Source organism: Symphalangus syndactylus, chromosome 11, assembly GCF_028878055.3.
Source record: "Symphalangus syndactylus isolate Jambi chromosome 11, NHGRI_mSymSyn1-v2.1_pri, whole genome shotgun sequence".
In the NCBI taxonomy this organism is placed as follows: Eukaryota; Metazoa; Chordata; class Mammalia; order Primates; family Hylobatidae; genus Symphalangus; species Symphalangus syndactylus.
The window spans coordinates 127065215-127091342 of record NC_072433.2 but is presented as its reverse complement, the minus strand read 5'-3'; the positions used below and the strand labels follow the sequence as shown (position 1 = coordinate 127091342).

Sequence of the window (26128 nt, the reverse complement as noted above, 5' to 3'; positions counted from 1 at the left end):
TCTCCACGTGACAGCCATAAGGCTCTTGGCGTTCTCCTCCACCAAAATGCCACTGGCCACTTTCTTGATAAGCCAATGGGATCTACTATTTTGCTTTTAGTTGCTTCCTGCGGTCTAACTGCCCTCCAATCCCTGACCTCATGCCACAATGTCCTCCAGGACTCTGCTCTCCTGCCCTCAAACCCAGCCAAGTGAGCAAGCTCAGTATCTGCCCTCCTCCTGGGAATCTACTTCAATGGGATCCCAAACTCCAGAATTCTAGTCTGGGCCCTGGAGTCTAGCCCTCCTGTCTGCGGAACCCCAACTCCTCCTGGGTAACCCTCCAGGCACAGCATCTTCAACTGCCCAGAGGAACAGAAGCCTGCACAAGGTGTTAACACGTGTTAACTCAGAAAGGGGCTCTATGGCATTATTAATCTCACATTCGTTAGGGAAACGCTGGGGCAAACAAGATGAAATTAGGCCTCTTAATGGCAGGACTTGTCAGAGCCTTGACCTGGTTAAAGCCCCTCCCCTGACTGCTTCCCAAGGTGCCCAGTTGCCTGGGAGGTGCATTATAAGGGACAGTAGTACCATCAACAGGTTCCTCTGCTGGTGCCCATGGGCCGGCAAGGTGCTAAGTGCAGTCACACAGATGCTCACAGACATCACTGAACAGTGATTCCTACCGTCTCTGTGCCACAGATGAGGAAAGACAGTCTCAGAAGTTAAATGATCTGCCCCTAATTAAACACCCCATGAGTCACTGGAGATGGGATTTGAAGCCAGATCTCCTGGACCCCAAAGCCCAGGATCCTCCTAACTAGGCTGGCTTCCAAGGTCCCCTAAGAGCTGTGCAGGTCCCCTCCTCCAGGAAGTCTTCCTTGATTTCTTCCTGTTACTCCTGCCCTTCCTACCCTCGAACTCCTCCTAAACCAAAGCTTTCTACCCCTGGCTGGACACCAGGATCCCCTGGGTACACTTCCAAACATCCCAAAGCCCAGTTAGGAATCTCCAGGAGGTGACCTGGATATGAGTAATTTTTAAGACTCCTCGTGTGTGGTCAAGGTTGAGATCCACTAATCCAAGACTTCGAGCACAATGGCATGATTGAAAACACCTGCTTGTCTAGTCCTTCCCCAAATGTGCCACAGGCATGGGTCCTGTGCCTCTAAAGGGGCTCCCAGGCTTGAGGACAGGGCCACACTGCTGGCATTCTGCTTGGGGAACCGTTGCAGCTGGGGGAAGGGGTGGGAGGGGGCACGTGAATAGCCCCTCCAAGGGGTGCATGCAGAACTTGAACCCCATGCACAGGAAGGGTCTGAATGTATCCAGCACATGCCAGGAACCAGGCCTCAGCTGAGCCCACCAAGGGTGTTTAATAAATACACTTTCAGCTTTGCTGGGGGAAATAAACAATCCATCGGCTAAAGTCCGAGAATTCTATCGTTGATAAAAACTTGTGTGTGGTCTGTGATGGGGGGAGACCTAAATTCTTTGGTCCAGATCTGATTTGCTCCCCAAGTGCTCAACACTGCATTTCTCTTTGTTTGCCATTGCTGGGTTTTAAAAGTGGATTTTCAAGGCTGTTTGGCTCAGATTGGTGATTTTCAAGAGAGCCACGCTAACCTGGGTCAAGTTGTCTGTTCTTTTCAGTGTGAGTACATTGTGTACATTTGCCCACGGAGAGCACTGTGGACGGCCTGGAGGACATGACAGGCTTTATCCTGAAGGGACTGGCTGAGGGGGCGTCATGGACCTGAGCCCAGGAAACGTGTTGGCAGCATTGTGCTTCTCTGGGTGATATCCAGAAAACTTATGGCATCAGCTGGAACCCAAGCTACTGTGGGCTCCGAGGGGGCTCAATACGGCTGAGCCAAGGCGGGCATGAGGCAGCAGGCACCGTCTCACCCTCGCCACGCCTCCAACCTGGCATCTCCTTGCCACAGCCACCTAACAGTTCCCAGGGCCACGCCTGCCCCCTACTCCATCCTCCTCACAGCAGCAGCCAGAGGGGAATGCAACTGAAATCCTATCACGTCCCTTCTCCACTTACAACCCACTGTAGACTCTCCAATGTTCCCAGGATAAAAGTTCGCCACTGAAACCCAGGACAGCCCTGCTACTTACAGTGTGATCCCCAGCCTACAGCTTTAGGCTTGGGAGCTTGTTAGACAAGCAGAGTCTCAGGCCCCGCCCCACACCTGCTGAATCTGAATCTGCATTTTAACTCCAACCCCTAGACAGTCCCAGGCACCAGGAGGTTTGAGAAGCTGCCTATTCATGGCCCAGCGCTGCTTTCCTCTCCAACTCCATCTTTTGCTTCCCTTTCCTTCTCTCTGCTCTAGTCACAAAGGATTTCCTTCAGCTCTTCCCCTGCAGGGACCTCCACATTCAGCGTGCAGCAGAATGACTTGTGGAGTTTGTTTAGAAGGCAGACTCCTGGGCCATACCCCAGAAGTGGTGCAGCCAGGAATCTATTTTAAAGCAGTCCAGGGGATTCTGAAGTAGTGGTTCAAGGGCCCTTAGATACAAAAACATTGTAGACGGGCACGGTGGCTCACCCCTATAATCCCAGCACTTTTGGAGGCTGAGGGGGCATTTCACTTGAGGCCAGGAGTTTGAGACCAGCCTGGCCAACATGGTGAAACCCCATCTCTACTGAAAATACAAAAAATAAAAAAATAAAAAAAAAAATTAGCCAGGTGTGGCGGTGCACACCTGTAATCCCAGCTACTTGGGTGGCTGAGGCATGAGAATTGCTTGAACACAGGAGGCAGAGGTTGCAGTGAGCAGAGATTGAGCCACCGCACTCCAGCTTGGGTGACAGAGTGAGACTGTTTCCAAAAAAACCCAAAACACAAAAACAAAAACAAAAACACTGTGACGAATGGCACCTTCACCCATCACTGCCAGGCCTTTGCCCATGTGGTTCTCTCCCTGGGTCACCCTCTTCCTGCTTCTTGCCTGGAGAACAGCCAGGAGGTATCAACATAAATATCACCTCCCCAAGGCTCCTTCCAAAAACGGATGCCAGGGCCATCCTAATTAAATCAGAATGGCACTGGGAGGGTCCTGGGCACCCTTTTGTTTCTTTCTTTTTTCTTTTTTTTAAAAATTGACATATAACCTAAGGTACGCTTGTAAATGTCTTAACAACCAACTCTCCAAAGAAAGAAGCCCTGATCTGGCTGGGTGCGATGGCTCACGCCTGTAATCCCAGTACTTTGGGAAGCCGAGGTGGGCAGATCACCTGAGGTCAGGAGTTCGAGACCAGCCTGGCCAACAAAGTAAAACCTCATCTCTACTAAAAATACAAAGATTAGCCAGGTGTGGTGGCCCACACCTATAATCCCAGCTACTCAGGAAGCTGAGGCAGGAGAATCACTTGAACCCAGGAGGTGGAGGCTGTAGTGAGCCAAGATCGTGCCACTGCACTCCAGCCTGGGCGACAACAGTGAAGTTCTGTCTCAAAAAACAAGAAGAAGCCCTGATCTGCAGTGTTTACCAATTTTTTTGGTTTAAATACTCACCACAGCTACTTCAAGCTACCAATATGATATCATTACAGAATGGGGAAGGGACATGTTCCCATATGTAACCTGTGAGCTGGCTCCTGCACACTCTGGGTGTAACTTAAATACTATAGGCCAGGCGCGGTGGCTCACGCCTGTAATCCCAGCACTTTGGGAGGCCAAGGTGGGTGGATCATGAGGTCAGGAGATCGAGACCATCCTGGCTAAAATGGTGAAACCCCGTCTCTACTAAAAATACAAAAGTAGCAGGCCTGGCACTACCCTCTGGCTTCCGTTTTCTCCTCTTTTTGCCTCACCGTGCTGTCAGCTCCAGAACAGGCCCTTGGGAATGAGCAGCCTCCCATCTCCACATTCTGGCCCTTGGAGTCCCTGCACTTCTTTCTGATCAGGGAAGTGATTCAAGGTGGGACATGATCCCCTTTGAACATCAGGACCTGAGGCTGAGGACACTAAATTAGTCACCCTCTCTTATGCCCTGCTGCAAGAAAACAGCCCCTGATTTATCAAATGCCTTTTCCTGCCCCTTCCCAAGAACTCAGCAGTATGGCATTTGTTTGAGAAGTGCCCCCGTACAGGTTTTCAGCGACTCCGAATGCTCTACCGCCTTCATTTCAAGAAAAGACTGAAATACCCTCCTGCCATATCCCCAGCTCTGGTGGGGTCTGGACTCATGTTGGTCTCCTTGGAAGTGTGTAGTGTACCACCTGAACGACTGGGTGGCTGCAGCAGAGACCACCGTGTTCTGCATGTCACATCCTCTCCAATGACACCAGAGGTGACTGCAGAAAGTTCCCCATAAACTAATGGCATCTGCATCAGTCTGCATCCCAGGAGCAGTTCTCAGCCAGCGAGGGATGGGAGCTGGTGAGTGACTACCCCAGCACCGCCAGCCTCGGCGGGATAACTCTCACTGTGTTCCGCATGGCCTCCTAGGGCACAGTGGGAGTGCAGGCCAGCTGCCTGAAGCGGTCACCTGCTTGCTTGCTTGCTGATTTATTGATTTATTGATTTTTGAGAAGGAGTCTCACTCTGTTGCACAGGCTGGAGTGCAGTGGTGTGATCTCGGCTCACTACAACCTCCGTCTCCCAGGTTCAAGCTATTCTCCTGCCTCAGCCTACTGAGTAGCTGAGTACAGTCATGTGCCACCATGACCAGCTAATTTTTATATTTTTTTAGTAGAGACCGGGTTTCACCATGTTGGCCAGGCTCGTCTCGAACTCCTGACCTCACGTGATCTGCCCACCTTGGCCTCCCAAAGTGCTGGGATTATAGGTGTGAGCCACCTCACCCAGCCTCACCTGCTTATTAATTCGTACTTTACTGATGTCCTCCCTTCCCTGTCCCCCAGTGTTTCCTGGGACCACCTTCCTAGGAAGCCACTTCCACCCAAATCCTGGTCTTGGAGTTTCCTTTTGGAGGCTCCAAAGCCAGGTGGCGGCCCTGCCCCCCCACCTCTGCTAGTCACTCGCCACCCCACCACTAGGTTTTACTGCTGGCACGGTTTTTCTCACCCTCCGACGTGATCTTGCACATTTACTTGTACATGATCTCTTCCTGGCACAACAGAAGCCCCAGGAGAGCAGGGAATTTGTGATCTTGCTCGCTCTCCAGCACTGAAATTGTGTCAAGCACACAGCAGGTGCACAAGCAAAACAGGTGCAGTGGCTCCCGCCTGTAACCCCAGCATTCTGGGAGGTCAAAGTGGGAAGGCTGCTTAAGCCCAGGAGTTTGAGACAAGCCTGGGTAACATAGCAAGATCCTGTCCTTACAAAAACCATTTTAAATATTAGCCATGAGTGGTGGCATGTGCCTGTGGTCCTAGCTACTTGGGAGGCTGAGGTAGGAGGACTGCTTGAGCCCAGGAGTTTGAGGCTGCAGTGAGCTGTGACTACACCATGGTATTGCAGCACAACCTAAGTGACAAGAGTGAGACTCTGTCTCAAAAAAATATAATAAAACCATGCAAATCATGGGCAAAACCTGTGTTCTCAAAGGCAGAACTAGATAGGGTAAACCTTACTGTCTCAACCCTTGTCCCCAACACGTGGGCACATATTCATACCCCCATGTGCACACATGTACACACAGTCACATGTATGCGTACAGTTCACACATGCATTTGCATACCCATGTGCACACATTCACATACACACCAGTGTGTCACACCTCTCCAGTGGTGAGAGATCTTCATCATAAAACATCTGTTCCTAAAGCCAAGCAGCTCTAACAGCCTTGCAGTTGCGGTGCTGATTCAGTGCTTGCTTTTTCAGCAGCATCCCTGGGTTCTGGGCCCATGAATCAATGGGCCCAGGGGACTGGGAAACACACCATGAGGTCTGCCCAGTAAACAGCCACCCCACCTCTCCGGCCTGGTCAGTTCTTGGTGACTTTGCCCATGATGGGGGTGGCAGTTTGCCCCTGCCAAGCCCTCTGGGTGGCAGTGGTTCAGCAACTAACCTGTTGATGAACTCTTCATAGCAGGAGTAGATGGCAGCCAGGCACACGGCCACCAGGTTGGGCAGGACCCGGGGGTGGGGGCAGTGCCCTGTGGGGCCGTGCATGCTGGAAAAAAGCAGAGGGCTGGGGTGAGAAGCCTGCAGGAGTGGCCCCATGGACAGAGGAAGGGAAACAAGGGAGGGGCGCTGCTCAGGCACGGGGCTGCCCGCTCTGCCAGCACCACTTGGGGGGCTCTGAGAGCCTTCACTGTGCAATTGGTGGCACCAGGATTTGGGTCCTGGCTGTGCCATGTGCAGGCAGCAGAAGGCAAAGGTCATGGCTGTGGACTCCAGATCCAGGGTTCCTGGGTTCAAACCCCTGAGTGGCCTTGGAAACCTCCTAAACTCTCCACCCTGTTTCTGCAGCTATAAAATGAGGATAGCAGCCCCCTCCTCAGTTGGGGTACAGTTAGGACCAAATTTTCTAATTCACTGAGAGACCTAGCAAATGGTGGCCATATGTCCTGGGACAGTCATGCTTACACCTGGTGGTTCAGGAATAATTAATTATTCCTAACACCTCATTTTACTTTCAAACATATCCTGCTTTGGAAGAAAAACGATGAGGGTCATTTTGGCTTAGCATAGAGTCAGCAACATAGTCACTAAGTCCTCAATAAATGCCACTAATTATTACTTGGCATGGCTATTTTGGTGGTCCTGAGGATAACACCTGTATCATTTCTGGGAAGCTGTCATCGAGGCTGGTGTCACTAAGAATGGCTTAATCTGACAAGATTTTGCAAACCACAACTGGGCGGTGTCACCAGGGCTCTGGCATAAGGGCATGTCACAAAGCCACCCTCAAAGGGCTTCGTGAGTTTCAAGTGAGCATATTTAGGAAATACATAGCTTCAGAACTTGTTTAAATGGGTTATTGTGATTTTCTTAAAAGATGAGAAGAGTCTGGGGGCAGTAGTTCACGCCTGTAATCCCAGCACTTTGGGAGGCCGAAGCAGGTGGATCACCTGAGGTCAGGAGTTCAAGACCAGCCTGGCCAACATGTTGAAACCCCATCTCTACTAAAAATACAAAAATTAGCCAGGAGTCGTAACATGTGCCTGTAATCCCAGCTACTTGGGAGGCTGAGGCAGGAGAATTGCTTGAACCCAGGAGCTGGAGGTTGCAGTGAGCGGAGATTGCGCCACTGCACTCCAGCCTGGGTGACAGAGCAAGACTCCATCTCAAAACAAACAGACAAACAGAAAAGATGAGAAGAAGAAGAATGATGACAGCTTGGCCTGACACGAGACTTCCGCAGCATTCCCCATGTGTTGTGTCTCCTACTCACTGGAGCAACACACTAACTGGGCGAGGGGTACTATGGTTCTTGTGTTACAGATGAGGAAACTGGAGCACAGAGAGAAAATTTAAAATTAAACAAAGCAAAAGCAACCCTCGTCCCCCCCCAAAAAAAAAAAAAAAAAACCCAAAACACCAATCCCAAGAACCAAAAGTGAGTAAGAGCAAGAACATTTGGCTTCCTCTTGGTTATGTTTAAGGGGTGACTGTTCAAGCACCCGACGACGATGCTCTGGGACCACCAGGGATGGGAATGAGTCCTAAACATGTGGCACCTACAGCCCGAGGGGTCGTGGGACCTGAGGAAACAGCAGTGTTGTTGAGGTCCACTGTGTCTGAGTTCCTATCGGGCACCATGCGGTAGGCTAGGGGCTACCTCATAGAGGGAGTCTTCATTTAATTACAAAACAGCCCCCCCGTGGATAACTGAGGAAACAGGATCAGAGAGGAAAGTGGCTCCTAGGCCAGAGAGGGACGTCGCGCTGGAGACCCACCTCTGAATGAACTTCTTCACCACTTCCATCCCCGCGTTGAGCTCATTCAAGGCAAGGATGTACTCCTGAGTAAACAGCCTCAGTCGCGGGCACTTCCCAAAGTCCTGCGGAGACAGCAGAGGACAGGAGTCAGGGGATGGTGCCAGGCAGGGAAGGAGCCCAGGTCAGCCAGGACACCAGAAAGAAGGGCGGGACTCAGCTCTGCCTGGAGCTGTTGATGTGGAAGGCAATGGGGAGACTCCAACCCTCGCGAAAGCACAGGTGGCGTCTACTTCAAAGAACAGCACAGCGACACCCGCGCTTCCGCTCTGAAGGACCATCTGATGAGCAGGCACTGCTGGCTGTAGAGAAAGTCACCCTCAAAAGGCACTTGCGAGACAAATGAGACGAGAAAGAGAAAAGAGAGCCAGAAAGGCTGTGGGGACAAGGGAGGGTGCTTCTGAGGGGAGTGTGGAGTGTGGAGGGAGGTGTGTGAGAGGTGGGTGTGGAAGGAGAAGAGTGAGAGGTGAGGGTGGAAGGAGGTGAGTGTGAGGTGGGTGTGGAAGGAGGCGAGTGTGAGGTGGGTGTGGAAGGAGGTGAGTATGAGGTGGGTGTGGAAGGAGAAGAGTGTGAGGTGAGGGTGGAAGGAGGTGTGTGAGAGGTGGGTGTGGAAGGAGAAGAGTGAGAGGTGACGGTGGAAGGAGGCGAGTGTGAGGTGGGTGTGGAAGGAGGCGAGTGTGAGGTGGGTGTGGAAGGAGGTGAGTATGAGGTGGGTGTGGAAGGAGGTGAGTGGGAGGTGAGAGGTTGGTGCGGAAGGAGGTGAGAGGTGGATGTGGAAGGAGGTATGAAGTGGGTGTGAAAGGAGGTGAGTGTGAGAGGTGGGTGTGGAGGTGTGAGGTGGATGTGGAAGGAAGTGAGTGCAAGGTGGGTGTGGAAGGTGTGAGGTGGGTGTGGAAAGAGGTGACAGAGGTGGGTGTGGAAGGAGGTGAGTGTGAGGTGGGTGTGGAAGTGTGTGAGGTGGATGTGAATGGATGTGTGTCTGTAAGAGGCTGCTGTGGACAGAGGCATGCATGTGCAATGAGGAGCCAGGGCACCAGGCGTTAGTGGCAGGGGAGGCACTGGCATGTGTCACTATCATGAGGGGACAGGGACACCACCCTGGTTGGAGGCCCCATCTGTGCCACGCTAGGGAAAGCAGCCCTTGCACGTCTCCATCCACCAGCCCCCTGGAACTAAAGGGTCCACTGCGGGGCTCTGTTGAAGGGCCAGGTCAAGGACACAGGGATCCTGCCCGTGCCGGCCGAGGGCCATAAGCGGTGGCTGCCGTGCTCGGCCTCCTCCAGGTGTCAGGAAGACAGGGGCCACAGCACAGAGAGCTCTGCCAGGAGGCAGGAAGGCAGCGCCCAGCCCAGTGGGGGGCTTGGGGCTTGCCAGGAGCAGAACAGAGGTGCAGGAGAGAGGCATGGGCCAGACAGGGGCCTGTGAATCTGGCTTCCACATTCATTCCCAGGGTCGTGGCCAGGGCTGGGGAGGTGCTGGGACTGCCAGCCCCTCGGGTTGTGGCTGGCCAGTCAGGAGCGGCACCGTCCTGCCCCCGACCCTCCATAAAAGTGATGTGGCTGACCACGGAGGGGAGCCTGGAGTCTCCAGACCTGTCCCTCTGTACCCATCTCAGTGGAACCCGTTTTTAAAGAGAGCAGCCTGAATCAGGACTCTAAGCTGCAGAACAGAAATAGAGACCCCCCTCAGGTCTAACTGACCCCGAAGCTGGCATGAAAGCTCTGAGTGGAACCCGTTCCTACCACTCCCTCCCGCAGGCTCCCAGGAGAGAGTTTCTAGAGCTGCTGGGGGCTTCTTCATGTGGAGTCAAAGGGGTCCTTTGTAAGAGACAGTGCAGGGGCAGCTTTCACTTGTCTGCCTGCTAGGACTGTCCCGCTACATAAAGAGGGAAGCAGAGCCCCTGGAGCAAGTTCAGAAAAATGCACGCACTGGCATGAACGCACACACACACACACACACACACACACACTCACTCTCTCTCTCTCTCTGTCTCTCTCCCTCCCTCCTGGGTTAGAAAATGAGACCTCTGCCTCACAAGTATTTAATCTGGCTTTGGGCTGCCACGTCTGTCTCTGGGACTCACTGTCCCCACTATGGAATGAGGGTCCACAGAAGTGATCTCTAGCCCCCTTCCACCACGAGGGTTTTATGATTTTATAAACTGCTTCAACAGAGACTTAAGGTAACTGTCATCTTAGCTATTAGATTTTTGAATAATCAAGGTCATTTCCATGTAAATAAACATTTACAGAGGGATCCAGCAGCCTCGGAAATATATGCTCCCTTTGGAAAACTGAAGGTCAGATTACTTGGTGGTCCACTGGGGACCACAGCCATGTCTTCTCGCCTCCTTTGCCACAAGAACACTCTGAGTGGCATGGGGGCACAGAGATACATGGTCATTCTTCAGAACGCAGTTTGGTGAATTATTTGGACTGAATCTCCAGACGAACATACTAAAGAACCATTTCCTTTTGTTTCTAGTTTTTATTTCAGTCTAGCAAAGAACATTCTTGCAGACTCTCAAAGCTTCAGTTTGCTCATCCATGAAAGGGGACACATAACATATTTGCAAGAGATGCACTCAGAATGGGGGAGCCCCCAAATCCCAGAACAGCACTGTGGCTACATTCCTCCCATTTCCTAAATGTCTGAGTGCCTCCTTAAGGAGAAACGCTGCATTTGGGGTGAAGAGAAGTCACTGTTCATGCCACCCCAACAGGCTCATGGCTTAGGCAGGCTAGGTACGCTCCTTAGCCAGAGACTTGACCCCCCACACCAGCTGAGAGCCTCAGCTCCACAACGGTGCTGCTGACCGGTGGCCACTCATTAAGCATCAGGGAGCATTCAGTGAGTGAATGTCAAAGCTCTCCCTCGCCCACCACCTGTGCTGTTAGGATTCCATGAGGTCAGGTCTGCCTGTGCCTGGCAAGGCCATAATCACTGTTTAACACAGTCTGTTCTTCTACACGAGAGGCGGATCCTCCTCGGTCCTCCCAGCAGCTCTCCTCTGACGCCGCCGCTCATGGTGTGTAATTAGGAGGCGCCAAGAGCAAGGTGGGATCTGGGTTCGTTAAACATCCCCAGACACCTGGGATCACTTAGGGGGTACTCGTTACAAGTGAGGCGAGGACTCGTGGCTGAGGGTCCCTACTCTCTGCCAGACCGCCACAGATACTACAAATTCTGGGTCTGCCCAGAGCTGTTCTGATTTTTATAGAGAAAATTATTACATGGTCAACACTCCAGGCCCATAAAACTAACCAAATACAACAGAGGCATTGTATGGTGAAGCCCCGAGAGCCTGTCTGAATTATGAATTTTTTCCCTCTGAAGTCAGATGTCCCGAAAGAACCCTTATGAAATGGTTTATTGACTAACATGGAATATGCAAAAATGTTTATGTTCCTGAAGAGGCATTCCTCTGCCAAGTAGGTCCTGGGGGTGTGGCTCTGCCACTGACGAGTTAAGGTCCTTTGGAAGAAAACCTGAAGAACCTTTGCTCTCAACTCCAACACGGCACGGCCCGCTCCATACACTACACCCACAGTGATTTTAAAGTTAACAAATGGAGCCCCTTTCCTCCCAGCTGGTCAAAGCCAGAAAGAGCTCCTCCTTGAAACTACGAGCGCCCAAATTAAGGCAGAAACCCCACTCCATCCCCCAGTGGGGAGTCTCCTTGTCCTGGAGAAAGAACTGCATAGGGTGTCCCTCTCCCCTGTGTTCTGAAAACAAGAAATGAATTGACCCCAAATCTAGGAGGGGCTCAGAAATCAGCAACAATTCATTTACGGTTTGCAATCGCTTAGGGTAGAGAATGGTACATAGTGTTCATTATGGTACCAACATGATTTCAGTTGGTAGTGGTGGCCTGGAATGCAGGAGGGAAAAGAGTCTGATGCTATCTCTGGCTCTACAGAAAGAGTGCTATAATTAATGATGTCTGCCATGAGTATGGAAGGGGTAGAGGAGCACATGTGTCATGCACTTCCATTCCTGACTGGGGAAGGGGCTGTAGGTGATATAGTATTCTTCAGGGGCATGGTGTGGAGAGAGGCAAGCTACATCACAAGTGAAATGATTTGTGGTTACTCTTTTTCAGTTGTTTTCACGCGCTCTAGGAGACTCTCAAGTCTAAGGTGGTGGCTGCCTCAGTATAACATGTGACTGGGAACGGGCCCTGGCCTCAGGCTGCCTGCTCCTTAGCTCCCATCAGGACCACCCACAGCTGCTCATCAGACCCTGCCTATCCTGTCCTGCCTTTCTGGGTCCCAGATTCCTCCTATGCACAGGTGTCATGGGAATGGCACGAGGGTTAATAACACAATACACTCAAAGAGCATCACACTCTTGACTCCAAGAAAGTGTTCAATAAATATCTGCAAAAAGATGTTATTCTTATTCCTACCTGTGGCCCCTGTGGCCACTTAGTAGACCTAGCTAAGCCTCAGTTTCCTCGTGTCATACAGGGCAAATAATGGCATTTGCTGCTGTCCCTGGAATGATGAGCGACCACCAAGGGGCCACACAGATTACAAGCACCCCACCTGCTGTAAGTGTGCAATTAAATCCTGCCTTTGTATTAAAAAAAAAAAATTAAAGGCCACGCTTTATTCAGATTTCCTCAGTTTTCCCTTCATGTCCCTTTTCTGTTCTGGGATCCCATGGAGAGCCCCAAATGACATTTAGTCGTTACACCCCCTTAGACTCCTCTGAGCTGTGACAGTTTATTAGAATCTCCTTGTTTTTGATGACCTTGACCGTGGGGAGGACTGGCCAGGTACTTTGTAGACCGTCGCCTCATCGGGATTTGTCTGATGTTTTTCTCCTGATTGGAATGGGGTGATGGGTTACTGCCAGGAAGACCATAGCGGTCAAGTGTCGTTTTTATATGTCCTGTCAAGGGAACATGCTGTCAAATTGGCTTGTTGTTGACGATGTTGACCCTGATCACCTGGCTGAGGCTGCGTGTGTCTGGTTTCTCCACTGCAAGGCTACTCTTGCCCCCTTCCATACAATGCTCTCTGGAAGGACCTTGCTGTGCGCAGCCCACACTAAAGGAGAGACAAGTTATGCTCTGGGTCCTTGAGGGCGCGGCATCTACAGACATTATTTGGGCCTATTCTTCCTGGGAGGCTTTCCTCTTCTCCTCCAGCTGCGGTATTTTTGTAATTCTTAGGTACTGCAAAAAGATTCTTCCTGTTGCCATAATGGAGGACAAGCTGTACAAAAACCCCAAAAGTCCTTAACAAGAATCTCAACGGCAGTTCCTGGCTGTCACGCTGGGCCAACCACATTCCCCAAATCTGTGCCAACGCAAAAGGCCAGGGAGGCGCACAGGGCCTCATGTTCCGGATGCTGGGATCTGGGTGTTGGGGCAGGGCAACTCACCATGTTATGCTTGAGGATTCGCTGCACCACGGGAGTGAACACCTCGATGACCACCATGGACCGGGGCCGCTCTCTGCAGTGCTGGGGAGAGAGTGGGGTACAGTTACTGCGGGCCTAAGAATGTTCTGACCACAGCCCGTGGCTGCTAGCAGGGCTAGGGACAGTGAGCCCAGCTGTGGGTGCCTGGGTTCCCTTGATGAACACTGTTGCACTGCTTTCTAAAAATGAGTTTATTTTGGAGGGGGGCCAGTTCTAGGTTCAGAGCAGAACGGAGAGGAAGGTAGAGAGCTTTCTCAGACACCCCCTGCCCCCGGCACACACAGCCTCCCCAACTATCACTGCACATGCTCCTATTAAGGATGGGGTGGGGGCATTCCAGGCCCTGAAACGTACCCGGGGCACTCAGGCCAGCGGACATGTGGGGCACTGGAAAAGGAATCCTGGTGGAGAGACAGGGCCCAAGAGGACAACTCAATCCTGTTTTCCTTTCCTGTCCCCTGATGCACACACAGAGGACTCCCTGGGCAGGGGATAAAGTACACCACGGTCCCCTTTCCTCCCAGGTGCCTGCGTTTCTACCCCACAAGCTGGTCTCATTGGTGGACACAGCCCACGCCTCCCCAAAGGACCGTGCAGTGTAACAAATGTAGCATGTACACCCTCTGGGGTATTTGTTACAATGGAGAACCCCACGCTGACACATCATTGTTACCCAGAGTCCACAGGTGACTTTGGGGTTCACTCTTGGTGCTGTGCATTCTGGGTGTTTAGACAAATGTCTAATGTCCTGGAGCCACCAATGTAGTATCATAGGAAGTCGTTTCACTCCCTAAAAATCCTCTGTGCTCAACCAATTCATCCCTCCCTCTCCCCAGCCCCTGGCAACCACCGATCTTTTTATTGTCTCTATAGTTTTGCTTTTTCCAGAATGTCCTGTAGTTGGAATCACGTAGTGTGCAGCCTTTTCAGATGAGCTCCTCTCACTTACTAATATGCATTTCAAGTTCCCCCTTTCTCTTCGTGGTCTGCTAGCTCGTTTCTTTTTAGTGCTGAATAACACTCCATTGTTCCACACTTTATTTATCCATTCACCCACTGGAAGGCATTTTGGGTGCTTCCAGATTCTGGCAGTCATCAATACAGCTGCTGCAACATCTACATGTAGATGTTTGTGTGGACAGGTATGTTGAACTCATTTGGAGAAATACCTAGGAGTGCCATAGCCTTAAAAAAAAATTTTTTTTTTTTGGAGTTAAAAAAGTAGATGAGATGAGAGCTTTTGTTTGCTTTTTGTTTGGTTTTGACCTTAAAGCTTGAGACTGTTTCAGATGGTACACATGGGTGTTCTGACATGGTCCTTATTTAATATATAATGAGACTTTTGTAAAGCTAAGATTCTGCATGTTTGGTCTGAAAGACCTTGGAAACTGAGTATGATGGTAAGAGGGCTTTGGCATTTGAACACCAGGGTGTTGAAAATTCTGTGACTCTTCAATTGGTGGCTTTAGCACTCGGGTGGCAGTCTGCAGGCCCAATTCATCACCAGCATTGTGTTTTCTTTTTCAGATTGGAAAGGAAGCCCTTCACAGGCTGTGCGGACAAGGTCCAGCCCCTCCCTCGTGTCCTGCACACATTTATCACCCACTCGGCCCCCAGATGAGGATGCTGGACCTGGGATAAGAGAAATCAGGGCTCCCGTGAGAAAGCACGATGAATAAACTTTCCTCAGATCTTGGAATTTGGCAGGAGTTTGGCAGAGCGGATGCAATGCGGGGGGCTTTGGTCCCCTCAAGCTCTCCTCTCTGGGCTCCAACTCCCAGAGGGAAAATAGCCAAAGAAGCATCCCACATGGCCGGGACCCCCCTCCCTCCAAAACGCAAACGGCCTGCTTTGAAACACCCACACAGGATTATAGCAAAGAATGCCAAAAAGGATAGCTTTTTCTACCTCATCCCTTTCCAAACCTGTGCTACCAGGAACGCTGAGGTAAGAAACACAGTGAGGCAAGTGAAGCCTCGGGTAGGAAACACAGTGAGGCAAGTGTAGCTTGTTCTACAACAAATATCCAGTGTTTTAGAACCAGAGTTTGAGAATCATGAGATCTGGGAGAAATCCGAAGCTTGAGAGGCAAGCATGGGTCAGGTTTGGGTTAAACTGGACAGGAGATGGAGGAGGTGACCTGCTGTGACAGGCAGAGGAGCAGCTGGCCGTTCTCTCAGGATACTGGGTTATTTAACTCCACTCTGCCGGGGCATGATACCCATGAGTCCCGGGGGCAGAGAAGACCCTTGTGTGTCCCGAGGAGCCCAGGGCCTGTGTGTATCCACACCTAAACACACACACACACACACACACACACACACGCTCGTGGGTGTTCACTCCCTGGGCCTGGGCCTGGGCCTGGGCCTGGGGCACCTGGGGCACACACTGCACATGCCCATATTAAGGATGGGGGTGGGGGTCGTTCCAGGCCCTGACAAGTACCCTGGGCACTCAGACCAGCAGGTGGGTGGGTCGCTAGAAAAGCAGGCAGACTCCAGGAGGACAACAGAATCTTGTCTCCCTTTCAAAGCTCCCATCCCCTGACACATACATAGAGGACTCCCTGGGGCCGGGGGCGGGGGGTCGGGAAGGGGCAGCAAGGGAAATTAAGCGCACCACAGCCCCCTTTCCTCCCAGGGGCCTGCTGTTCCACCCCGCAGGCTGGTCCCACTGCTGGACACAGCCCACGCCTCTCCAAAGGACAGTGGGTGACCTTGGCAGGAGGCAGGTAATGGGAGCAGGGAGGGATGAGGACCAGCTGAGCGGGGCAGCAGGGGTATGACAGGGGAGCGCTGAGAACATGTCTTTCCAAGGACATAAAATTATTACGCTAAAAAAACCACACAGCAAAGAACAAAACAGGTTTGTGTGCTGGTTCGGCCTGAGCCGCGAAGATATGCTCTGGGAATGAGAAACGCCTGGTCCCCGATGTGCCCTGGGCATGTCCTACGTAAATCCTACTGCAAGGCTGGCACCGGGTGCCTGGCAGTGGATGCCCTGCTCCACGGCTCCTCTAAGCTAACCTGGAGCACCATGCTGCTTCCTGTGTTCAGGGAAAGCCCCACAGCCGCACCCCACCGTGGGCCAGCCACTGCGCAGAGGAACCTTGGCTAATAATAACCCAGCTCTGACGTCAGGAGCCCAGGAAATCTGCAGCAACCTGTCTCCTAAGACAGCCGGGAAGCGATTGCAAGGAAAAGCAAGATGTTCCCCTTCTGACTCTTTGTCACCTGTCTGGCAGAGAGGTGGGTGTAACCCTAAGAATGGGTGCCTGGCATGCCCTCCGCCTGTGTCTGGGACCATGACCCAAGACAGTGGGGCCCAGCTTTTTGGCATTTCTGTGCAAACCCAATCCCTAGTGTGCACACACAGAGGGAGGTTACTTCCTGCAGCCACAGCCCCAGCTCAGCAATCCCGTACCTTGCAAAAGAATTCACAGAGATCTGGTGGTGGGTGGTTGTTTTCCAGCAAAGGAGCGATTGCCTGAAACACAACAAACAAGTATCAGGAACCGTAGGGTAGACAGCCACGAAAAGACTTCGAACAATCTCCAGGCCATATTGTGAAGTGAAAAAAATAAATGCAGAGCGACGCATCCTGCATCACATCATTCATATTAAAAGCAAAAAGAAAGAAAAAAAAAAAGAAAAAAATCCCCCCAAAATCCACAACCATATCTGTCTGTGTGGGTTTGTCACCACCTGAAAACAAGATGTTTCTGAAGAGGGTACTGGGATGGGATGAAATCCTCTTTTCCTAGTGAAAACATACTCATACTAATGAAATACTTGCAAAATTGGCCGGGCGCAGTGGCTCATGCCTGTAATCCCAGCACTTTGGAAGGCCAAGGCAGGTAATCACTTGAGGTCAGGAGTTCGAGACCAGTCTGGCCAACATGGGGAAACTCCATCTCTACCAAAAATACAAAAATTAACTGGGTGTGGTGGTGTGCGCCCCTGTAAATCCCAACTACTCAGGAGGCTGAGGCAGGAGAATCACTTCAACTTAGGAGGCGGAGTTGCAGTGAGCCGAGTTCGTGCCACTGCATTCTCGCCTGGTGACAGAGTGAGACTCTGTCTCAAAAAAAAAAAAAAAAAAAAAAGAGAAAAGAAAAAAGAAATACTTGCAAAATGATATTTTAAGGAAAATTAAAAGTTCTGTCACAGCTAGTATGGCTGGGGTCTGGGTCTGAACTCGATTCTGAACTTGAACCTAGATTCAGCTTTAAGCCCATGTTCTTCACCACCATGGTGAGCGCCTTCCATAGTGAGCCGGACCACAGCTTGGGTTTGGACTCCTGGTCCATGACCAACAACAGTTACTATTGCCTGGCCAATGGAATGAATAAAACCAACTCAAGCTATGGTAGAAAAATTAGCGCATAAAAAACTACCAAGCATGTCGAGAGAAGACTAATTGCCAATAGGGCAAATAAGAGGATGTAATTGTTGGAATGAAAGTAGGCTCCAGAAGGAGCCAGAATAATGACAACAGCAATAGTAATAAAAGAATGCTGGAAGGGGAGGCTGTAAAATGCAGGGGTGAGGGTCAGACCCTCAGATCAAATTCTTTCCTGTTCTCAGGCATTCCTGCTGAGCCGGGAAGCTCAACCCGACCCAATTAAGGGTTCAGTTCAGCCACATTAGCTGGATAAATGCAGCCTGGATTTCTCAGATCAAAATTTCTTTCCCAGGCTTGTCCTGAATGCAAGCCTTGTCCTCCATCCAGGGCTTCCAGGCACTCAGTGGGACCCACAGGTGTTGCTGGCAGGGAGAGGAAGGCAGTACCTCCTTCCAGCTCTCATGCTTGCTCCCAGTTCTGCAGCAGCCCGTCTTACCACTTTGCCTTTGCACATGTAAGTCCCCCTGCCTGGACTGCCTTCCCCAGCTTGCTCCATTTACCTGACATTCTCCTACCTATCCTTTAAGTTTCAGCTTGGTCACCTCCTCCTGGAAGTCCTCCATCATCATTCTTCCAGTACCCTCTCTGACAGAGGTTAAGTACCTATCCTCTGCACCCCCTCTAACACCCAGAACAAACCTCAGCCCTTGGCCATGTTATTTTTGTATTATCTGTTGACCCATCAGGTTCTCTCAGCACACATTCAGTCCTCAATGGCAGGCCTCAAGTCTTGTCCAGCTCTCTATCTGTGTCTGGCACATAGTCAGACTCACATGCTCGGCAAAGTTCGTTAAATGAATTGATGAATTAATACTACGCCAGAAAAACGTGGTGGTGAGTGACTGGGGGTGCCCAGGTTGACTTGTCCTCCTGTTCTGGCAACAGAAGGCAATGGATAGTCCAGGTGAGAGCACAGAGAAAACCTCTATACTGTTAGCAAACACCCACTGAGGGCCAACTATGTGCCAGACACTGGAGCTGACAGCAAAGGCAGAAGCTGCTGCCTTGACTCTCCACAATCAAAGGCCTGGGGCTCACCTCATTTTGTGCATACAGTAACCAGCTTGGCTTGCCAGGGCCGACTGAGTGGGTCCCCCAAGGCCCTGATTCGGCTAGAGGAGCCTGAGGGGCCTAGTGACTGATGCTGCTCTTGTTCTGTACCTTGCAGCCAGGAGACATCCCAGGCAGGTTAGTTCCAAGGTCCCCTCCTGGGCACAAAAGGCTCTGCCTCTTGCTTCTATTTCATCTCCCATCCGCCTGCTTCTCATTTCCTTATGCTTTATGCTCCAGCAATGCGGAAGCTTCCAGAACACACTACGTTGCTTTAAATCTTTGTGCCCTTGAACATTTTGTTTCTTCTCTCTGGGATGCTTTTATCCCGTTTTGCCACCTGGAAAACTCCTATTGATCCTTCAAAACCCAGCTCAGATATCACTACCTCCAGGAAGCTTTCTGGCTCCTTTCCCAGGGGAGTTTATTACTCTACTTACTCTCTGCACTCAATGTCTCTATGTTTTGCGGTGATCACTTTTGTCTTCCTACAATAGAGATGATGAACTCCTTGGGGACTACATTATCTGTGGATTCAAATACATAGCACGGTGCTTACCATCTAGCAGGTGCAATTTCATTTCTTTCTTCTCTCAAGTGAGAGTTAGGTTTGTAGTGAAAAGTCATCCAGGAAGATATTTTACCCCAGAAATGCTTACATCATGGTAGAGTCCCAGAAAATAGCATCTCACTTTATGTATCACAGGGAATTAAATCCAAGTTCTATTTGTGGATTAATTGAGAGACATATCCCGGGGCAAGAAAGAGACCGTTTACCTTTCAGCTAATGGGGTGATGCCTCTGAATACATTATATGGTCTCTGCCATCTCCTGCCTTCAACTCCCTAGGCAGACGCAGGAAGGAGGAGGCGATTATGATACATTTGCTACAAACCTCAAAGACAGATAATTACACTCCCTCTCCCATCAACTGGGGCTCTGAAATATGCAAAGGCAGAGGGAGGTGCGTCCGGCTTGCTAGAAAAGACAAAACGGAGCAAGGCCAGATGCTGGTGGATTACGCAGGCGCCAGAATTACCCCGAACCAGGAAAAGGGTTGTAGGCTCCAGGAGGCGGAGGTGGGTGGAGGGAGCGTGTTCGAGAGGAACTTACCACAATGATGTTTTCATGCTCCTGGGTGGTCAAGTTTGTGTTCTAAAGGATCGGAGACAGCAGGAGGAAAACAAAACAAAAGAAAATTAAGAAAACGAGCATTTGGATTTCAAGATCCACAGTTTCGAAACATCTTCGGCGTCACAGACCAACTGTCACTGTCATGTTTTCTTAATTAAACAGATCAGAACACCCTCAGGGGCAAGGTCGGGAAGGTGGAGGAAGTATGGTTTTGGGGCAGGGAGAACTGAGTTCTTGTCCCTGTTTCAGGGCTTGAGTTATGTGACCTTGAGTGAATCGAGTCTGGGGGAGACTCAGTTTCTGCTTTGGTCAACGGGGCTTCCAGTAACCTCAATAGGCTGTTGGGAGAGGATCTGGCCCTTGTCAAAGTGAAACTGCTTAGAAGCCAGAAGGCAGGTTCATAATAAGTACGTAAAGAAACAGACCTTTCAAGAGTCCTAATCTGTGCCGGGCAGCCTTTTAGGAGTAACATGTATATGATTTCAGTGCTTCCCAAACTAAGTTCCCAAGGAACACGAAGTTCCGTGAGTGGGCCCGAGATGTTTTAGCTGAATTCAAATACTAGCAACTGACTTGCAAAAACATAATTAGGTTGAATGGATTACATTTGCTGAAATTTTAGGGGTCCTGTTTCCTTCCCAATCTGGACTTTTCTTAAATAATTGGTAACTGTTAACTGGTAACTGCCAACTGGTAATTGATAACTGGTTGAATATCACTTACTGAAATGCTTGGGAACATGTGTTTTGGATTTCCTTTTTTTTTTTTTTTTTAATTTTGGAATATCTGCATTATACTTAACCAGTTGAGCATCCTAGTCTGAGAATCCAAAACCTGAAACTCTCCAATGAATGTTTCCTTTGAGTGTCATACTGGTGCTCAGAAAGTTTTGGACTTTTGGCCAGGCACGGTGGCTCACGACTGTAATCCCAGCACTTTGGGAGGCTGAGGAGGGTGGATTGCTTGAGGCCAGGGGTTCAAGATCAGCCTGGCCACATGGCAAAACCCCGTCTCTACAAAAAATACAAAAATTATCTGGCCATGGTACTCGCTACTCGGGAGGCTGAGGCAGGAGAAACATTTGAACCCAAAAGGCGGAGGCTGCAGTGAGCCGAGATTGTGTCACCACACTCCAGACTGGGCAACAGAGCGAGACTGTCTCTAAAACAGTAAGTTTTGGACTTTGGAGCATTTCAGGTTTCAGGACTAGAGATGCTCGACCTGTGCCACCATCTGTGAGTACTTGAACAAGGAAAGAGACGGATGTGCCATAAACAAGGAATCACAGGAAAACTCAAAGTGCCCGCCCTTCTTTCTTGCTAGTTTCGTGGTGTGTTCTGCTTTGCTTGTCTGTTTTGGTGGACACACAGTGGTGCCAATTCGTATTTCCTAAAAGAGCCACAATGGCTGCTTGTAAAGAGACCCCTCATTTGAACAGCGTTGGCAAGATCGACTGTTCTGGTTCTAGACAGAGCCCCATGGCTCCCACCACCTGGACAGGCTTAAGGCATATGGGGGTTACCTAATGTGTTTACAGCAGCCAAGGCAAAAGAAAAGCTTGCGAGCTATGAATTTGCTTTTGCCCAATAAGCTGGCTCCCGAGGGCTGCAGGAGGCTGTGAAGCCAGGTCAGCATCTGAACAACATGAGTCTCTACCGGTCCCCATGAGACGTGCTGACCTAGGTGAGGTCGGACCCAAGATACCTAGAATCCAGGCATGTGAAAGGATGTTTTTTGGATCTGAACACGCTTTTCTTCTTTAGTGGATACGAGTGGAGTTTGAGTAGCCTGTTTATGGTAGATTGTTAACTATCAGTCATTTTTCAGCCTTGGGGAGAAGCCTGGCCTTGGTCCCTCCTTATGACTGCTGATGAGCTCTCTATGCCTCAGGCACTGTGTAAGAGCTTTGTTTTGTTCATGCCACCAATTTCTTTTGATTATGACAGGTTCTCTATTATCCCATTGACTGATCAGCTGCCTAAGACTGACAGGATGCAGTCACTAGCAGGTGCAGGGTAATAGGGGGTGCAGTGAGGATATGAACCCGTCTGTCCTGACTCCAAAGTCTGTATTTCCTGCCACTGAGCTATAGTGCTCCACCACCCATCCAAGAAGCAGTTCCTTATTTTGGGGTGCCAAGGGCAGCTCGACACATCCGTCCCTCACCCCCACCCACGCACCTTTCCAGGAAGGCTTTGGTGACCACGGACACCATTTCCTTTGTCCCAGTCACAGGGCAGCCCATGCATTCTACAGGGAGCCCTCTCTCCACCAGGGCCATTTTCCACCCCAGGTAGAGCATGTCCACTAATAGCCACTGCATTAGAGGGAACACTTGACTCTCAAGCTAAGCGGCCACTTTACACGCAACTCCACAAAGGCCTGGGAGGGTGGGGACAGCCAGCTTTGCTTTGCTGGTGGACGGACAGTTCTTTCTCGGAACTGTTTTGCGTCCTTAACAGCTCCTTCCACGATGCCCCTCTGCCTGCTCCCTCCAGATCCTTCCACTTTCTGGTCGGTCTGATGATGCCTGGAACCTCTCCAGAGGACTTGCAAACAACTTGAGTAAACAGAACAGAGAAAGAACCCAGCCCCAAAACAGGGCACGGAGGTCGAAGGCAGGTGTTTGTTTTTCCAGCTACTAGCTCCAGACGCCTGGCTGAGGGTGCTTACGGGGTTCAGACCACAGACATCCCTTATGACAATGACAATGTGGCCATGTATCAAAGGCCCTTGCAAGTTAGGCACAGGGCCAAGCAGTTTATGCACATGAGAGCATCGCATCCTCAATTCTATGAAATAGGTACTCATCTCAGACCCAATTTACGGAAAACAACTGGGCACAGAGAGGCCTAGCAACTTGTCCAAGGCCACCCAGCTACTGAGGGCAGGACAAGGTCCTTCCGAGCCTACAACACACACTCTTAATCTACAGAGTTACGTACTTGCCAGAAAGTCTCTACCAGCCCAGGTTTATGTCCCATCTATGTGCAGGGGCATAAGCTTCACCATTGGGCAGACCCGGGCGAGGGTTCTGGCCCAACACTTATCTGACTGGCTCTGTGTAAGCTACTTAACCTCTCAGCACTCCTGGTTACTCCTCTATACATTTTAATACTTACCTTGCAGGGTCCTTGGGAAAAACTGGGGAGGTCTAAGGGCCATGAAACTGACCACTGCAGAGTACGCATGAGTGGATGCTGGGTCAGGCAGCCTGGGCTGGAGTCCCAGCTCTGTCCCTAAATGTCAGCTCTCTTCAGTAAAGTAGGGTGAATAACGCTGACTTCTTGCCTGACATAGTAGTTTCAAAGCACATGGAAACTTCTTCCATTTTCCTACTTGAAATATCTTTATTCCTCCATCCTAGCACTTAGGGGTCAGCTGCCTTTGAGGCTTTTACTTTGAAGCCCAAGAAGCACCCTCAGCCAGGTGTCTGGACCTAGGTGTGGTGGCTCATGCCTATAATCCCAGCACTTTGGGAGGCCAAGGTGGGAGGATGACTTGAGTCCAGGAGTTTGAGACCAACCTGGGCAACACAGTGAGACCCCATTGGGAATAATAATAAAAAAAAAAAAAAAAAAAAAAGCCCAAGGAGGGATGTGAAGGCCAACAGTCATGCGGTCACCTGAAGCACATCTGAGAGGGGAAAAAAATCTTGCCCAAGGCTGGCAATGGGGCACGTCTGATGCCCTCAGCACTGCCCTGATTTAATAAGGGTGTGGTGGTAGTTGAGCCTGGTGGCGCTGAAGTGGTGGCCAAGTTGGTCTCAAAAGTGCTTGGCAACTCTAAGGTGGAGCCTCTAGCTCCATTACAAACTTGCCATGTGAGTTGGGCAGGTCACTCAGTATCACTGGGCCTCAATTTCCTCATCTGCGAAGTGAAGACAGAAAGGCCCATCTTTCAGAGAGAATGTGAGTTTTAAAAGAGAGGCTGTCTCACTTTGGGAGGCCAGGGCAGATGGATCACTTGAGGTCAGGAGTTCAAGACCAGCCTGGCCAACATGGTGAAACCTTGTCTCTACTAAAAATACAAAAAATTAGCTGGGCATGGTGGCGCGCGCCTGTACTCTCAGCTACTTGGGAGGCTGTGGCAGGAGAACTGCTTGAACTCAGGAGGCGGAGGTTGCAGTGAGCTGTCACACCACTGCACTCCAGATTGGGTGGCACCTGGCATCTGCCTGGCTTACTACAGGTGAGCAGGGACCCCTTCTCCAGATGAGAAGTCTGCACCTGGGGCTGGACATCCAGCACCTGGCCTCAGAATTCCAGCCACTCTGTGATTCATTTCCCAGGCTGGGTTTTTACTCCTCTTGGAACGATGCTGGTCTCCCAACTGAGGACAACACCTCTGACCTCTGTCCCTCTACCTGAGAATGTCATTGCCACCTACTTTCTACCTCCCACCTCGCCTCCTCCTAGAACAAGGGACCTTCTCTACTTCACAGACATGTTGGAGGGCCGGTGCCAGGCTCCTGTCCCGCGTGCAGCGGCCAGCCTGGGCCTGCAGAGAGAGGGGAGGGCTCCAGGCAGCTGGGCACTTGCATGGGAGCTTGACGGGGGCGACTCAGGAACCGGGGGTATCACTGTCAGGGGAAGGGGACAGAAGCATCACTCTGGTGGCCGTGCACAGTTTAAATCAGGAGTCATCAACTCCGCTGCTCCCAGAGGGCCAGGTGAGCAAATAAACGAGAGCAGTATTAATATTTGTAAAGCGCCTAGAATAGCACCTGAAACAGAAAACAGAAAGAAGCACATTTCCGAAGCGCCTTCTGCCTAACCAACAGCGGGACAGACTCACTGATGAGTTTCATTGTTCACTGCCTGTCTCCCCTGCTGGGACACAAGCTCCAGGGGGGTAGGGGGCTTGTCTTTGCTTGAATTCCCAGATGGTGCCTGGCACAAAGCACACATTCAACATGCGAAGAGGCCAGCAAAGCAGATGGCACAGGAGGCCCAGCCGACGGGTGGCATCAGGTAGCACCAGCTGCAAACCGCAGCTGGATTTTCTGATTGTTTTTAAAGAGAACCTGGAAATTCCCACTGTACTGTGAGATCTCCTGATTTTTAAAATGGTGTTTAAATTAAACAAAGCACATCTACAGGCTTTGTGAGGTGACGAGGGCAGAAAGCTGAATCCCCCGGGACCCATGGAGCTCAAGTGGGCCACTGCTAGGGAAGACAGAGATGGGGCTGGGACTACTGGCTCTCACTGTACGGGGCAACACCTCCTCTTCCGTGCCTACAATCCCCAGACAGCGCAGCTGGAAGCAGCTGGAGCAAGCCTCCCTCTCCAACTCCCACACACGGCTGGGTGGGCAACTGCTCACCTCCTGCGGCAGCAGGGCGACAACACAGCCCACATGGAGCTCTGCCTGCGCGTGCTGCTTCGCGTGGAGCCGGTGATCGGTGGAGGGAAAGGCAAACAATGTAAAGGCGTCTGGGGGAGGGGTTGTACCTCTGAGAGCAGTTTCGAGACGATTTCCAGTGGGGCCTGGTTGATGGAGTCGTCCTGCAGGGGGGATGTCAGGGCCATGTCCACCAGGGTCCGGATCTCTTTCAAGACAACTTCCCAGCGGCTTGGGTTACTCAGCACTTTCTTATATTTGTAAATCTTTTTCTGGTTGAAAGAGATAAAAAGAGAGCAACATGTTACTCATGTAAGGAAGGCAGAAGATGGAAGACAACCAAATAATCAGATGGGTTAGGGTGAAAAGGGCCCTGAGAAACTGCCAACTTGGCCCAGTCCCTGTTTATAAGGAAACTGACACCCCGAGAGGGGAAGGGTCTCATCCAAAGTCACAGGGTGCGTTTGCAGCCAGGCCTCCTGACACTAGACTCATTTCCCACACAGGCTCACTTCACCCCCATGATAATCCTTGATAGATAACCTTTTTCTTTTTTCCTGTTTTTTGTTTCTGTTTTTGCTAAAAGGATGAGGAAACCGAGGTACACAAGAGGTTAGAAAATCTGCTTAGGGCTCTAGAGTTGGCAGAGCTGAGACAGAAACGTGTTCTGACTCTCAAGCCAGTACCCTCATCATCATACTATATTGTCTCCACAGTTTCCAATGACTTAAAAAAGAAAATGGGGAGACTTCTCTTTTAGATCATATCTTCTGCCAAACTCATTCCCCAAGGATTCAAGTGCAGTTAAGAGTGGGAATGGTCAGTCCACAAAGGGGCTTTCTCTGAGTTGAAGTCACCGTTTCCGCCTATGTCAATCCCAAGAGGTCGCTTGAAGACAGGTAGTCAGCTAGGGAACGTGA

At 50.8% G+C, this 26128-nt stretch overlaps 1 protein-coding gene across 1 annotated transcript in view; it reads right to left on the bottom strand.

Annotated features, from left to right (window-relative positions):
• The window catches only part of CMIP (c-Maf inducing protein), a 267356-nt gene that overhangs the window by 35212 nt on the left and 206016 nt on the right, over nt 1-26128 (bottom strand). Inside the window, exons 4-9 of the mRNA XM_055299683.2 lie at nt 25319-25480; nt 19844-19885; nt 16700-16762; nt 13238-13318; nt 7808-7911; nt 5974-6078 (exon numbers count right to left, since the gene is read on the bottom strand). Of these exons, the coding sequence (XP_055155658.1) occupies nt 5974-6078; nt 7808-7911; nt 13238-13318; nt 16700-16762; nt 19844-19885; nt 25319-25480 (557 nt within the window). The remainder of the gene's footprint in view (nt 1-5973; nt 6079-7807; nt 7912-13237; nt 13319-16699; nt 16763-19843; nt 19886-25318; nt 25481-26128) is intronic.